The following is a 13,693-nucleotide window of genomic DNA, read 5'->3' as shown; positions in this document are numbered from 1 at the left end:
GGGTGTGTGTCTGTGTCTGTGTCTGTGTGTGTGTGTGTGTGTGTGTGTGTGTGTGTGTGTGTGTGTGTGTGTTTTCTTTCAAATAACCTGGTATACAATACTCTAGTTCTGTTGAAAGAGTGCGATGGTGAACAACTTTCTTCTACAGATGAAGACGAAGAGAGTTGCTATGAACATCACAACAGTGTGTTTCAAGGTAAGTGTAAGCATTGTCAAGAACTAAACTGCCATTGAGGTAGTGGGTTTAGTTAGAACATTCATTTGAAACAAACAAACATTTATTACAGCTGTGTTCCTCTCTCTCTGCAGCCAATGGCTTATGGACTGATCATGTGACTCTACAGGCCTTGAGGCTTCTCCTCCTAAAGACCACCATCTTTAATGCTCTGATCACAGCATGTGCTGTTAGAAAGTGGTGAGACCGTAACCCTGACCTCCAACCCTGACCTCTAACCCCTGATCCCAAATGACCAGAGATTTTAGTTCTGGGTTAACCAGGATTTACTTTTTTTTATTTAAACCTCTTTAACCCCTTGGGAGCAAAGTGTGTCCACCATGACTCAACCGAGATTACTTGACCTTTAAATCTGCTCTTGACTCCTAACTCTAACCCCTGACTATTTATTTTCAGACATCACTGATTTCCAGTTGAAGTGCGAAGATTACATACACTTAGTTCAGAGTCATTAAAACTAGTTTTTCAACCACTCCACAAATTTCTTGTTAACAAACTATAGTTTTGTCCAGTCGATTAGGACATCTACTTTGTGCATGACAAAAGTAATTTTRCCAACAATTATTTACAGACAGATTATTTCACTTATAATTCACTGTATCACAATTCCAGTGGGTCAGAAGTTTACATACATTAAGTTGACTGTGCCTTTAAACATCTTGGAAAATTCCAGAAAATAATGTCATGGCTTTAGAAGCTTCTGATAGGCTAATTGACATAATTTGAGTCAATGGTGTACCTGTGGATGTATTTCAAGGCCTYCKTTCAAAGTCAGTGCCTCTTTGCTTGACATCATGGGAAAATCAAAAGAAATCAGCCAAGACCTCAGAAAAAAAATTGTAGACCTCCACAAGTCTGGTTCATCCTTGGGAGCAATTTCCAAATGCCTGAAGGTACCACGTTCATCTGTACAAACAATAGTACACAAGTATAAACACCATGGGACCYCGCAGCCGTCATACKGCTCAGGAAGGAGATGCGTTCTGTCTCCTAGAGATGAACGTACTTTTGTTTGAAAAGTGCAAATCAATCCCAGAAGAACAGCAAGGGACCTTGTGAAGATGCTGGAGGAAAAAGGTAAAACGAGTCCGATATCGACATAACCTGAAAGGCCGCTCAGCAAGGAAGAAGCCACTGCTCCAAAATCGCCATAAAAAAAGCCAGACTACGGTTTGCAGCTGCACATGGGGACAAAGATGGTACTTTTTGGAGAAATGTCCTCTGGTCTGATGAAACAAAAATAGAACTGTTTGGCCATAATGACCATTGTTATGTTTGGAGGAAAAAGGGTGAGGCTTGCAAGCTGAAGAACACCATCCCAACCGCGAAGCACGGGAGTGGCAGCATCATGTTGGGGGTGCTTTGCTGCAGGAGAGACTGGTGCACTTCACAAAATAGATGGCATCATGAGGCAGGAAAATGATGTGGATATATTGAAGCAACATCTCAAGACATCAGTCAGGAAGTTAAAGCTTGGTTGCAAATGGGTCTTCCAAATGGGCAATGACCCAAAGCATACTTCCAAAGTTGTGGCAAAATGGCTTAAGGACAGCAAAGTCAAGGTATTGGAGTGGACATCACAAAGCTCTGACCTCAATCCCATAGAAAATGTGTGGGCAGAACTGAAAAAGCGTGAGCGAGCAAGGAGGCCTACAAACCTGACTCGGTTACACCAGCTCTGTCAGGAGGAATGGGACAAAATTCACCCAACTTATTGTGGGAAGCTTGTGGAAGGCTATGCAAAACGTTTAACCCAAGTTAAACAATTTAAAGGCAATGCTACCAAATACTAATTGAGTGTATGTAAACTTCTGACCCACTGGGAATGTGATGAAAGAAATAAAAGCTGAAAGAAATCACTCTCTACTATTATTCTGACATTTCACATTCTTAAAAAGAAAGTGGTGATCCTAACTGACCTAAGACAGGGAATATTTACTCGGATTAAATGTCAGGAATTAATGTCAGGAATTGTGAAAAAACGGAGTTTAAATATATTTGGCTAAGGTGTATGTAAACTTCCGACTTCAACTGTATAACATTAACTTTTGGCTGTAATAGTAACGTTAATATTTCCCTTTTTCAGATGGCCAGGAGTAGATGAAAAGAGGATTACTTCTATATGGTCTTTATAGAGAAGAGAGAGACCATGGTCCACAGAAAGGATGACTTCTCACCTCTACAATGACCACCACAGAGGACATTGTCCAGTAATGGCTAGGGTCTGCAGAGGGCGTCTCCTGGAGTAGCTGTGCATGTGTGTGTTCATGAGTTTGGGCGTGCTTCTCAGAAACCTGGAGGTTGCAGGTGTCCCTGTGAATGTTAGGGTGACAGTTACTGTAGCTGTTTGTGTGTGTGAACAAACCTGTAGTATCTGATCACCTCAGACAGATGTACACATACAGAGACAATTGGCTTCCACTCTGACCTAATTCTCTGTCAGTTAGAAACACTAAGACCAGATACAATGTGAAATAACATAAGATATGTAAATAAAATGTAAATAAGTTTGAGAATAAAATTATTTGGTCTGTAGATTGATTTCCCTTTTGTCATTGTTTACAACAACAACAAATAATCTGAAAAATAAACAATGGGTCTCTTTTTCATTTATTGTTTTTTAAATAAAACACTTGCACACATTTAATTTTTTTCCRAAAGTTTTCTTTAGTGCATCCATTAAGAGTAAAACACTGACATAGCAACGGAGCGCCACTAGGTGGCAGTACAATCCCATCTGAAACAGCCAGAATATGAAGTGTACCTTCCTCTAACAGACACTATGTTTATAAATAAGTTARATATTTCAACATTGAGCAGTCACTCTTCACCACACGGACACTCAAACACAACTTAATAATTCACAATGCCAGAGGCAGACTGYGCATTAATTTACCATCAGATACTGCTTTGTAATTGTATATGAGCGCAATAGGCATGTACAGTATATCCCATCAGACACTGCATTGTAGATTTATCTGTAAGTGTGTGATGTCGTCTCAGCCTGTAGGAGTCCCAGTGCTCCATCTACAGCCTGTAGGCAACACTATTACTGTAGGGAATTGTGTGCAGACTTCTGTTCCAGCGCAGCTATAACTTACCTGGTTTAACTAATCAACCAATCATCAATATCTTGGGTAGCTGAATCAGGTGTGTTAGTGCTGGGCTGGAACTAAAGTGTGCAACCCTGGTCTACAGTTTACTACAGTCTAGCCATGTGTCCAGTTGGGGAGCATCCCAAAATAGAGTCGATCTACAGTAGCAAGTTTACTAAGAGTTACAGATGTGTAGGAAGGGTTCAGGGCAGGGTTACGGTTTYGGTTTGGAGGGGATGTGTGATCACCATGTTCCAATATATGAAAACTGGCGAACTTGTATGGTGAATCACTGTATGTGTTTGTCTTTGAAAGCAAACTGAACACTCATAGAAAGAGAAAACCACAACATAGAAAAGCTGAGAGTCAAAGCTGRTTGGTAAATGGATTGTTACCACCAGCTGAAATTTGTGGAAGTAAAAATAAACGTAGTCAGAGCATGTTATAGTCATTACACCAGTGTGAACAAACAGGGAATATGTTTATAAAAAGAGTTGCTGAGGTTGACTGACTGTTCAGTCCTCAGACGACAAGTCAGGTAAAACACACGCAAACTTGCGCACAAGCACATACACACACACAAACTGTATTTGCAGACATACTGTAAAATGTAAATGATAACCAAACATTAAACGGTAATGGTGTGTGAAACTGTTCTTAACAGCTACTATGGTACCATACAGAATACATTCAACAGAAAAATGTATTTACTATAGGACAGAGGCTAAATCAACTCAACTGCCTTTGGAATGTCGGCTTTAAAACAGASGTTCCATCTCACTGTGTTAGTGAGCTGGTTAATTGTCTCAAATGGCTCCCTATTCCCTATATAATGCACTACATTTGACCATGCCCTATGTTTCCCTATGTCCCTCTGGTGGAAAGTGCATGTTGAGGAAATCAGGTGTAATTTGAGATTTGCACTGTGAGTGAAGAAAATGGCAGATGAAATCCACAGCTTGGGCTGCTGGTGGTGGTGGGGGGGGGGGGGGGGGCAGTGGGGAGAAATATGTCATGTAGGGGAAGAGGTTGAGGGGGTGGGGTAGAGAGGGGAGAGGGGGAACACTGGTGTGGATTTAGCAACAAAAAATAAATAAAGTGCTTCTGTTAAATCAACTTCCTTGTCTGAGGTATAAAAAAACAATCACAACAAAATCAAGCCAAAATAACAACCAAAACTCAACGCCATTCAGCGTTCCTGGATACGGTACTCACACACACTATTTAAGTCTGGAGTGTGTTTTCTACAATATACACAAGTTGGAGTGTTTATTTGGGTCTTTCTTTATATGTGTTATCCTCACATATAGATTGTCATAATCTCCACAAGGCCTGCTAGATCCCACATAGCAGAGTTGGTAAAAGTACAAGAGTGTCATATGGAATGTTCAGAATCCACCTGTGGGCTTGGGACCTGTGGGCTTGGACCTGTGGGCTTGGACCTGGGGGCTTGGACCTGGGGGCTTGGACCTGGGGGCTTGGACCTGTGGGCTTGGACCTGGGGGCTTGYACCTGGGGGCTTGTAGCTCCTTTGTGGCAGTAATATGCCTCGGGTGTTCAGTCAAGAAGAAGAAAAGGGTAAATCTCCAGAGGGGCTCTGGTTAGAAGTTTCTCCTAGACACAGATCTAGGATCAGCTTAGGTTACCCTCCCCAATCATAACCATTAGGGCGAAAACTCAAAACTGAACTTAGATCTGCATCGAGAGGGAACTTTATCCTACAGCTCAGCTAGGAGCTCTATACCAACACACACATACACAAACACACACACACACACACACACATACACAAACACACACGCTATACCAGTGCCTATCCGAGCACACAGAGCGTGAGCAGTAGGAGCCATGTGATAGGCTGAGAGGTGTGGGCTGAGCTGGGTGGGTAGATCGTCCAGCGCTCGCGTTGGGGGTGGAGACTCTCCATGTCCTTCAGGGCGCTGAACGCCGCTGCCGTGAAGTTAGCGTCCCCGGTGGTCAGGAGGTCAAACACACATGAGTGGAAATAAATATCCTGCACCTCAAGCTGCTCCCTGCAGCGTGCCCGCGCACCCTCCATACTGAACCCCTGGGGGGCGCTGTAGGGAGCCGTGTGAGAGTGTGTGTGTGAGGACTGGCCCTGGCCATGTGGCTGTTGGAGCTGTAAGCCCAGGGCTGGAGGTGGTAGAGGGAGAGGCAGGGACAGGTGACCCCCCCGGTCGATGCGTTCCGAGGTGGGACATCCGTTCAGGCAGAGCTGCAGGTCCTGCGTAGCGTCGTAGGCATGGGCCATCTCCTCCGGGATGCGCACCGCCAGGGTCAGGTAGCGCCCCAGCTGCCGTACYATAACCGTCACGCCGATGTAGCCGGCATGCAGCTCCACGTGGTGACCGGGGCTACGCTCCGAGATCCACAGCGCTTGTACCTTCCCGGTAGAGTCACCATTATTTCCGTTAAGGTTATGGTCAGGGGCCCCGCTGCTCACGGTACCGTCTACGAAGGCAGCGGGAAGGTCATCTGTTACTGCCTGGTACACACGCTGGTCTGTACACTCCTCAAATGGCTTGAATATGACGGTGATCTATGGACACACAAACATCATAAAGTGACCAGGCACACAATAACTTTGATCTTTGTATGAAACAGGTTAAAACAGGTTTGCCAGACACTTTATAATATCTTATAAAGTTTATCTTGCAATCCAATCACAGCAAGGATACTGGCCTCCCAACTTGTTTGATTTGTATTATTTGTTCTGTCTTTTCAGGTGGATTGAAAGTAAACTGAAATTGCAACCAACTTTCTAAACTTGTTTAAAAAATAACAATATTCTGAAGATTATTTCCTTTTCAAACAACCGAGAGTGAGCAGGTGTAATCTGAATAAAGGGAAAAAGGCCCTTCTTGAACATAGGATGAGACCTTCTTACAAATTTACTAGACAACCAGTTTGGATTTAAGTGGCATGGTGTTAGCCCTAGCCAGGTCCTTCTATCTACAAGGCTGTGGCCATAGCCACACAGTCATAGGGTTAGCATTAGCATGAATGACTGCTTTGTCCATTTGTCAGAGATGAGGTCTGGGCAGCCATTAGGCCTGTTGCAGGCACAGTCACACATCAATGGGTGTGTGTGTCTGTGTGGTAATAATTCTGACTAATAGCGAGCCCTGACACAGGGTCAGAGCAGCAGCAGTATAACTATCACCTGGATGGGCGGGGGGGACTGCATGGCCACCACAGAGATGCCTTTGTGAGGCACAAACCGGATTTAATGACGTCTAAAAACACTCTCAGCCTGTGTGTGTGTGTGTGTGTGTGTGTGTGTGTTTTGTCATTTATGGTATGGTGCCCTTCACTCTCGACAGTAACCTGCTTCAGGCCATATGTGTGTGAAAGTTCTTGGGCCCACTGCTGACACACACACACACACACACACACACACACACACACACACACACACACACAACACACACACACACACACACACCAACACACCACCACACAACACACACACACACAACACACACACACACACACACACATACACACACAGTGGTTTCTTTCACGCGCCGCTCATTCCAGGGTATTAGGGGTCATGCTATAAGCAGCTATTAGTTAAGTTAGGATTCCAACATCACGTTAGTCACAAGTGTTGGTCACAAGACTCAACTGTTTGCTCTGCTCTCCTCGCACCTGTGAGTGAGACTGTGTGTGTGTGTGTGTGTGTGTGTGTTTTCTGCCTCAATGAGAACAGCTCTGGCATCAACTGCACAGCTCTTCATACCAAACAGCTTGTTTATTCTGTACGCCAAACTCAACCTCTTTTCTTCCGTCCCAGGCTTCACTGTATACTACATCCTCACAACACCGCTGCTTCAGTGGAGAGCTGGGTCAGAACATCCATCTATCAGACGTCTTACAGAGGGAGTACCTCAGGGCTCTATAGTAGGGTCTCTCTGTGTGTTTCATACCTTTACTCTACTACAAGATGGAACATGCTCCAAATAATACTTTTAGTACATTTATTTTTTATATTGAAACAAAACAATCTTCCTGTATCTATAAGTGTATTGCTTTCTACTTTGTGGACTAGCACCCTTCCTGAAGTATGTAGGAAGGAGTTTTTTTAAATATATATACAGTAATGATCTCCCCTCACCTTATTGGTCGCCGTGGCGCTGGATCCCGTCACCACTGGAACGTTGGTCACCTGCACGGACAAGTAGTCGTTGTCAATAAGTGGCCACGCCCCCTCCACCTTGCAGGTCTGGAAGCTGTCCTTAAACGTCCGCAGGTGGGGGTCCCCGAACAGCCCGCAGAACAGGTACACTGGCGGCGTGTGAGTGTGTGTGTGAGGGTGTGTGTGAGCGTGCTGGGTGCGGCTGTGGTAGTTGCAGGGCTCTGATTGCATCTCGGGGTGTGTGGAGGAGGTGGGCCCGTCACGGGAGCAGTTTCTCTGGGTCATGAGGTCTGAGATGCCCAGGACAGCAGAGTGGAAGACCAGGTTACCCCTACAGGACTTGGCTGTCCTGTGGGTGCAGGCGCTGTAGGACCTCAGAGCCTTACAGAATTCTACGTCAAAGCCATCCAGCGCTGGGGTCAGGTGAGACGTCAGGGACACAAAGTCTGTGGTGCACTTCTGGATACGACACTGAGGGGTGGCCACCTGGCAATGACCTGGAGAAACACACACATACTAAACTGTCAGTACTATTGTACAACTACAAGAGTATTACAGTTCTATTATGACAGCACTAATACAGTACCAGTGCCCTGGCAGGGTAGCAATACCATATCTATTGACAGACTATTAATGTCATATAGAATATCCATGTTCATTGTGGTACAAAGACAGACAGAGAACATGTGGTACAGATGATGTGTGGCTATATAGAAAGTCATAGTCATTGGTATGACATACATTAAATCTTCACGGAAGCTCTCGTTTTCATACACACACAGACAAACACACAAACCCACGCAGAGTCAGGTTGGTTAGGGGTGCGAAGGAGGCTTTGATCTCTATGGCACAAGTAAACACACACAACACTACTGCCTGTTCAGATTAGACCAATAAAGCAGAGAGAACAGGCTCAGTGTGTGTGTGTGTGTGTGTGTGTGTGTGTGTGTGTGTGTGTGTGTGTGTGTGTGTGTGTGTGTGTGTGTGTGTGTGTGTGTGTGTGTGTGTGTGTGTGTGTGTGTGTGTGTGTAGCAGTACACCATTTGATGACTTTTATAAACCAGAACAAAGAGCAGCGCTGAGAGACTGACACAGAGACTTGCAGACCTTCCCACAGAGCCAGAGATAAGACTGAGCTAGAGTGAAAGAATAACAGATCAGACACATCCACATCTGATAACTGTTACATAATATTCTATGCTGCCTGATGAAGCTTGTCATTCTCCAGACTGCCATGTTTATGATATTGCCTCAAAATAATACCCTCACATGGGAAAGAAAACTCCAGAGTGCATCTTTAAGAGCTCAGAGACACCATCATGAAGAAGTGCTAAAAGCTGCGGGTGGCCGCAGACCGCAGTGTGTTTGCCAACTCTATGATCTAGAAGTTCTTCAGAGCTCTCAGTGTCAGGCTGGAGTCTGCAGTGACCTCTGCCCCCGGCCTCTAGCCAATGGAGGAAAAGAAAACACTTTGGAATGATTCACTGATTACATCTATACAGCAGTAAAGGCCTTCTAGAGATGGTTCAGCCAGCGATAATGTTCTCCTACACAGTGCAGCATTTTGGTCAATGTACTGCAGCAGTAGTTCATATAGGCTTGGAAAAGAGAGGCCTGTTAAGGCTTAGAGAAGAGGGAGAGAGAGAAAAAGAACAGATAAAAGGAGAAGATGCCAGGCCTAATGCATCAGCCACAGTGAGCTCCTATTAGATTAGACCAGAGGCTCTCTAATGRGTACACACACACACACTTACTTATAACTATCTCTGAGAGAATACTGGCTCTGCTTCCGCTGCCAACAACACACACTGGCCGAGCTCACCTGATTATGGCATGATTTACTAACAGACACCAGTACACCAGGGGTTGGAATCATTCCGTTCTGAGTAGAACCCCTATTTATTTTGTACCGTTCCAGTGTTCCAACCAGCATTACAAAGTTCTGAACCGTTTCCAACCAAACAAAAGTAACTGTTCATTGTTCCCCGGGAAATCAACATAGTTTCTACATTTAGCTCATTCATTTACCACCCACCAATTAGCATGGATAGAGCATCTTGCTATGGAACGGGTAAGCTAGTTGTTTACATGTATGATGGACAGATAAGTGCAGGCACGAGATGTGATTGAAATTCCACGGGTGGGGAGAGAGCAGGAGAAAGCAGTGGACATGGAGGGGGTTTGTCTTGAAGCACTGAGCATGATGATGGGTTGGAATGTGTTTAGGCTATTACTATCATCATAACTCCAATCATCTACACAATGATATACCAAACACCAGGAATATTTTTTGGAACAAAAAATACGATTATTTACCGTTTCTCAAGATTTGAACAGTTCTGTTCTGAACCACTAGAGATCACTTTCAATGTTCTGTTGTGGTTCAAACCCCTGCAGCAAACACACACACACACAACATAGGCCTATTCACACACACGTCATACAGAACTTATGCTAACACTAGGCCTAGTTCCCATGGTGCATACAGAGGTAAAGCAAACACATCCATGGTTATCCTGGTATGAATGCCCTGAACCATAAGATGAAGGGATAACAGAAAGAAGAAGAATGTTTAAAACCAATGCTCTCACTCTCAGGGCTGTGTGGTGAGAGGGTTGTGTGTGTGTGTGTGTGTGTGTCAGTACCCGGGCCAACCAGGTGGTGGCAGCAGTGTGCTGAGTATTAGAGGGGGGTACACAACATAACACGTCCAACTCACATTCCAGATCAGAATCTCCCTTCATTGTGTTATACTAACACTAGTCCTCAACAAACACACACACACACACACACACGCACGCACACAAGCACAAACACACGAGAGTTACTCACAGATACAGTGAACAACTAAACAGTTTCATTCTCAGGCTGAATCTTGAGATTAAACCTCTATGCCAAACACATGTACTGTACGTCTCCAGTGCTTTCCGATCACACAGGTCTTTCTGATCACACAGGTCTTTCTGATCACACAGGAATTTGTGCAGTGAGTCTAGTCTGAACATACTGATAACTATGACTGACTGTGACACAATACACAGCTGCTCTGGCCTCCGCTTCAGAGACACTCACTTCCGTTTCAGTCCCCTCTCTCTCTCTCTCTCTCACACACACACACAGGACTGAATAACGGTAAATAGTGTGGACGGCTGGCGGTAATGACGCTGCAATATAATATCAGGATCAGAAGTGATAGCTCCCTGGCTGGTCTGGTGCATCCGGTGGTGATGAGCACCATGAGACAGCTGTGGAGCCTTGTTACCAGTAAGCAAGACACACACCACACTATCAACACAATAACACACAGACCAGCTAGCTACACACACCATCAACACACAGACCAGCTAGCTACACACACCATCAACACACAGTCACAGAACACACACCGTCAGTCGAATAACCCACAGACCAAGTTTTGTTACAAGCTAGCTACACACACCAACAACACTATAAAACACACCAAGTCACTGTTTCTTCTCAATAATTGTTGTTTTGTTTTTGCATATATCTCCTCGTTGCAACATCTGACATCCCCAATGAGACAGGACATGCTGATCAATTAAACTGTCAATGGTGTTTTATGGTGTCATGAACAAACTTACAAAAGTGAAATAGAACCTTCTAAATAGATTAGATGATTTAAAATTGTAATTCTTATTGGCAGGGAGCATCAGAGTGCTTTTCATGCTCCTCAACCAGTCCTCATCCTCCTACTGCAGAGAACTGTACACAGACAGTGTCATGTCCAGCTGTCTGGCACCGTGTTAAACTAATTACCTGCTGCACGCACTCACACCACACACACAGTCATTGAGCACGAGTTACACAGCAGGTCTGGGGGACATCCAGAGAGGTGGTGGGCTGTCTCAGTGCCAGCCCAGAACGTGGCTCTCTGTATGGGCACAACTGCCAGTTAGCACCGGGTTACTGAGGCCAACCCAGACTCTATATGACGACTTCAAGTAGCCTACTAGCACCCAAAATGCTTTCCTCTGGTATTTAAGTCTATTCTACTTTATTACATCATTTTGATTATATTATATTTCTCTATATCCTAGAGTTTCTGTATGATTGTATTCTGTTATATTCTATTCTAGATGATATAGTTATATTTATTTKTATTTGACTTTTATTGATATAAGTAATTAAATTAACAACAAATGATTATTTGCACTGTCACAATATGGTTCTGTTCTGTTCTATTCTATTCCATTCTAGAGTCTCCATGTGGTCCTATTATATTCTACTATTTCCTTTGTGTATTAAAAGTAAAAGTGAAGCGTATAATTTTCTAACATAACTGTACACATTTACAATTTTAATTTCAGTTATTATTATTATAAACCTCTATTATTTTAAAAATGTGTCAACAATAATCTGTTAGCCTGGCTGCTGAGGACCTGCCACCGAGATGTCTGCATAGCCACCCTTCCCTTTCTCTATCAGCCATTAGCGTCCCACGGCAGAGACACCGCGGGAGAAACTCTGGAGAAACACGGGAGAGACCTTTTAACTGCTGCGTTACTGCGGTCCGCAGGAGAGAGAAAGAGAGCCACTATCAAACAATAACACGAAGAGGACAGGAGGTCCAAATCCAATACACTCCCATAGGCTACAACACGCACAGGCCTATAGGATATACACACTATTAGACTCCCCTTAAACCACATGGAAGACTCATTCCAATCCCACCCCACTAGGCACACACTGGTTGAATCAACGTGGTTTGAACCAACGTGGAATAGACGATGAATTGACGTCTGTGCCCAGTGGAACATTTTTAGTTGTGTCATTATRAACTGGTTATTAATTATTCATTCGCCTATAACTGTTATGGCACATTCGCAGCGCTCGAGCTGAAGTGAACCGCGTACAGGGTACTAGGTCCCGATTTAGGCTACCGAGAATGAACAACATCCGAAGTTATATAGTTACCACCTCTGTGAGCCCCGTAGCAGAGAGCAAGGAGCAGCACCAGCAACGGCCGCAAGCGGGGCACCCTCGGTGGGGATGCGAGGCGCTCAGCCCCGCGGTAACAACATCCGGCTCTCCCCATCCCCGTCCATACAGGGCCAGGAGGGAAGAGGGGACAGACAGCCACGGGGGAGAGGCGTGAGGGGCAGCGGAGCGATTTCCGAGAAGTCAGGCCTCTGCTCTCCTTCTCCCTCCCTCTGCTCTCCTTCTTCCTCGCTCTTCTCTCCTTCTCCTCCTAGAATGCGCAGGGGCATTAAAGCYCAGCTGCTCCGCGGAATGCGATCCGTTAGGGCGGTGGAAGGGAAAGGAGAGGAAAAGGGAAAACTAAGTTGCGATATTAAAACACAAGTCCATCCAGCAACTGAAACACTTTCACTCCTTTTTCGTCCCCTGCGACAGATTTCCTTCCCAGACCCCGCAGTGTGTCTCTAGCAGCTTATTCCGTCCTGACTGAGTTGAGTCTTGTTGTAGCGATCAACCTCGGCTCCCCTCTCTCTGTCTCTCTCTACCTCACCTCAGAATCCTGCCCCTCTCCTCTCTGTTCCTCAGATCTATGGGAGAGACCTAAGGACACTGCTGACCTGCAAACGACTAACTAAAATCTAAAACTGACCCTTACTTTAACCAAACCCTTAACCCTTACCGTAACCTAATTTTAACCGATTCTGAAATTAAATATCAATTTGCAGGTCAGGAGTGTCCATACAGCCTTTTCCCAGATGGATACCACAGATGATCCATCGTTGACCAGATACTCAAGTGGCCACTCTAACAATGAAAAGAAACGTATTTAAAATAGAAGGCAGTCGGGAGTAGGCAAGATCAGTTGGAACCATTCTAGCCAATGGGAGGACAGATGCGCGTGTGAAAACGGGCACGATTCCGATATAAAGTGTTTTTTTTTAATCAAAGTTGCCGGGATGTCACGTGTTCTACTRATATCAGTAAACTCGTAATAAGCTAAGTATTACGACATTTCTATTATTTTAAATAAGCCTCACGTATCAAATAAGCCATTCAAATTTTGTTAACCAAATTCGACACTCTCATGACCTCCCATACACAAACTCTTCGCTTGGTGAGCGAAAAAAATAAGTTAAAATCACCACCTGCTGGAGAAACAGACTTTGGGCACACTTATCCCTCTTGCATTGCTTCTTCCTCTGTTTGCTTAGCGAATGAACAATACCATTGGCGCAAAAACTTGTGTTCTCACTTGTTGTCTCACTT

At 44.6% G+C, this 13,693-nt stretch overlaps 1 protein-coding gene across 7 annotated transcripts; it reads right to left on the bottom strand.

Annotated features, from left to right (window-relative positions):
• Positions 1–2,772: 2,772 nt before the first annotated feature.
• On the bottom strand, positions 2,773–13,317 carry LOC111957813 (repulsive guidance molecule B). 7 transcript variants are annotated; one of them, XR_011474648.1, is made up of 4 exons: positions 12,425–13,317; positions 7,469–7,986; positions 4,843–5,890; positions 2,773–4,786 (listed from the first exon to the last, which is right to left on the bottom strand). XR_011474648.1 is itself a non-coding variant. In XM_023978835.2 (3 exons), the coding sequence occupies exons 1-3, from the start codon at positions 12,543–12,545 to the stop codon at positions 5,144–5,146; spliced, it is 1,386 nt and encodes a 461-aa protein (XP_023834603.1). In that variant the 5' UTR covers positions 12,546–13,317; the 3' UTR covers positions 4,578–5,143. The 7 variants fall into 7 exon arrangements, 2 of the variants coding, with proteins under 2 accessions (XP_023834603.1, XP_023834604.1); XR_011474645.1 differs by having other exon boundaries at positions 4,578–4,729; positions 4,773–5,890; XR_011474647.1 differs by having other exon boundaries at positions 4,578–4,729; positions 4,787–5,890.
• Positions 13,318–13,693: the final 376 nt, after the last annotated feature.

The sequence above is a fragment of the Salvelinus sp. IW2-2015 genome, linkage group LG33, assembly GCF_002910315.2.
Source record: "Salvelinus sp. IW2-2015 linkage group LG33, ASM291031v2, whole genome shotgun sequence".
Lineage (NCBI taxonomy): Eukaryota > Metazoa > Chordata > Actinopteri > Salmoniformes > Salmonidae > Salvelinus > Salvelinus sp. IW2-2015.
Note: the sequence above shows the minus strand (reverse complement) of the source record. Positions and strands in the feature narration are given on the sequence as shown.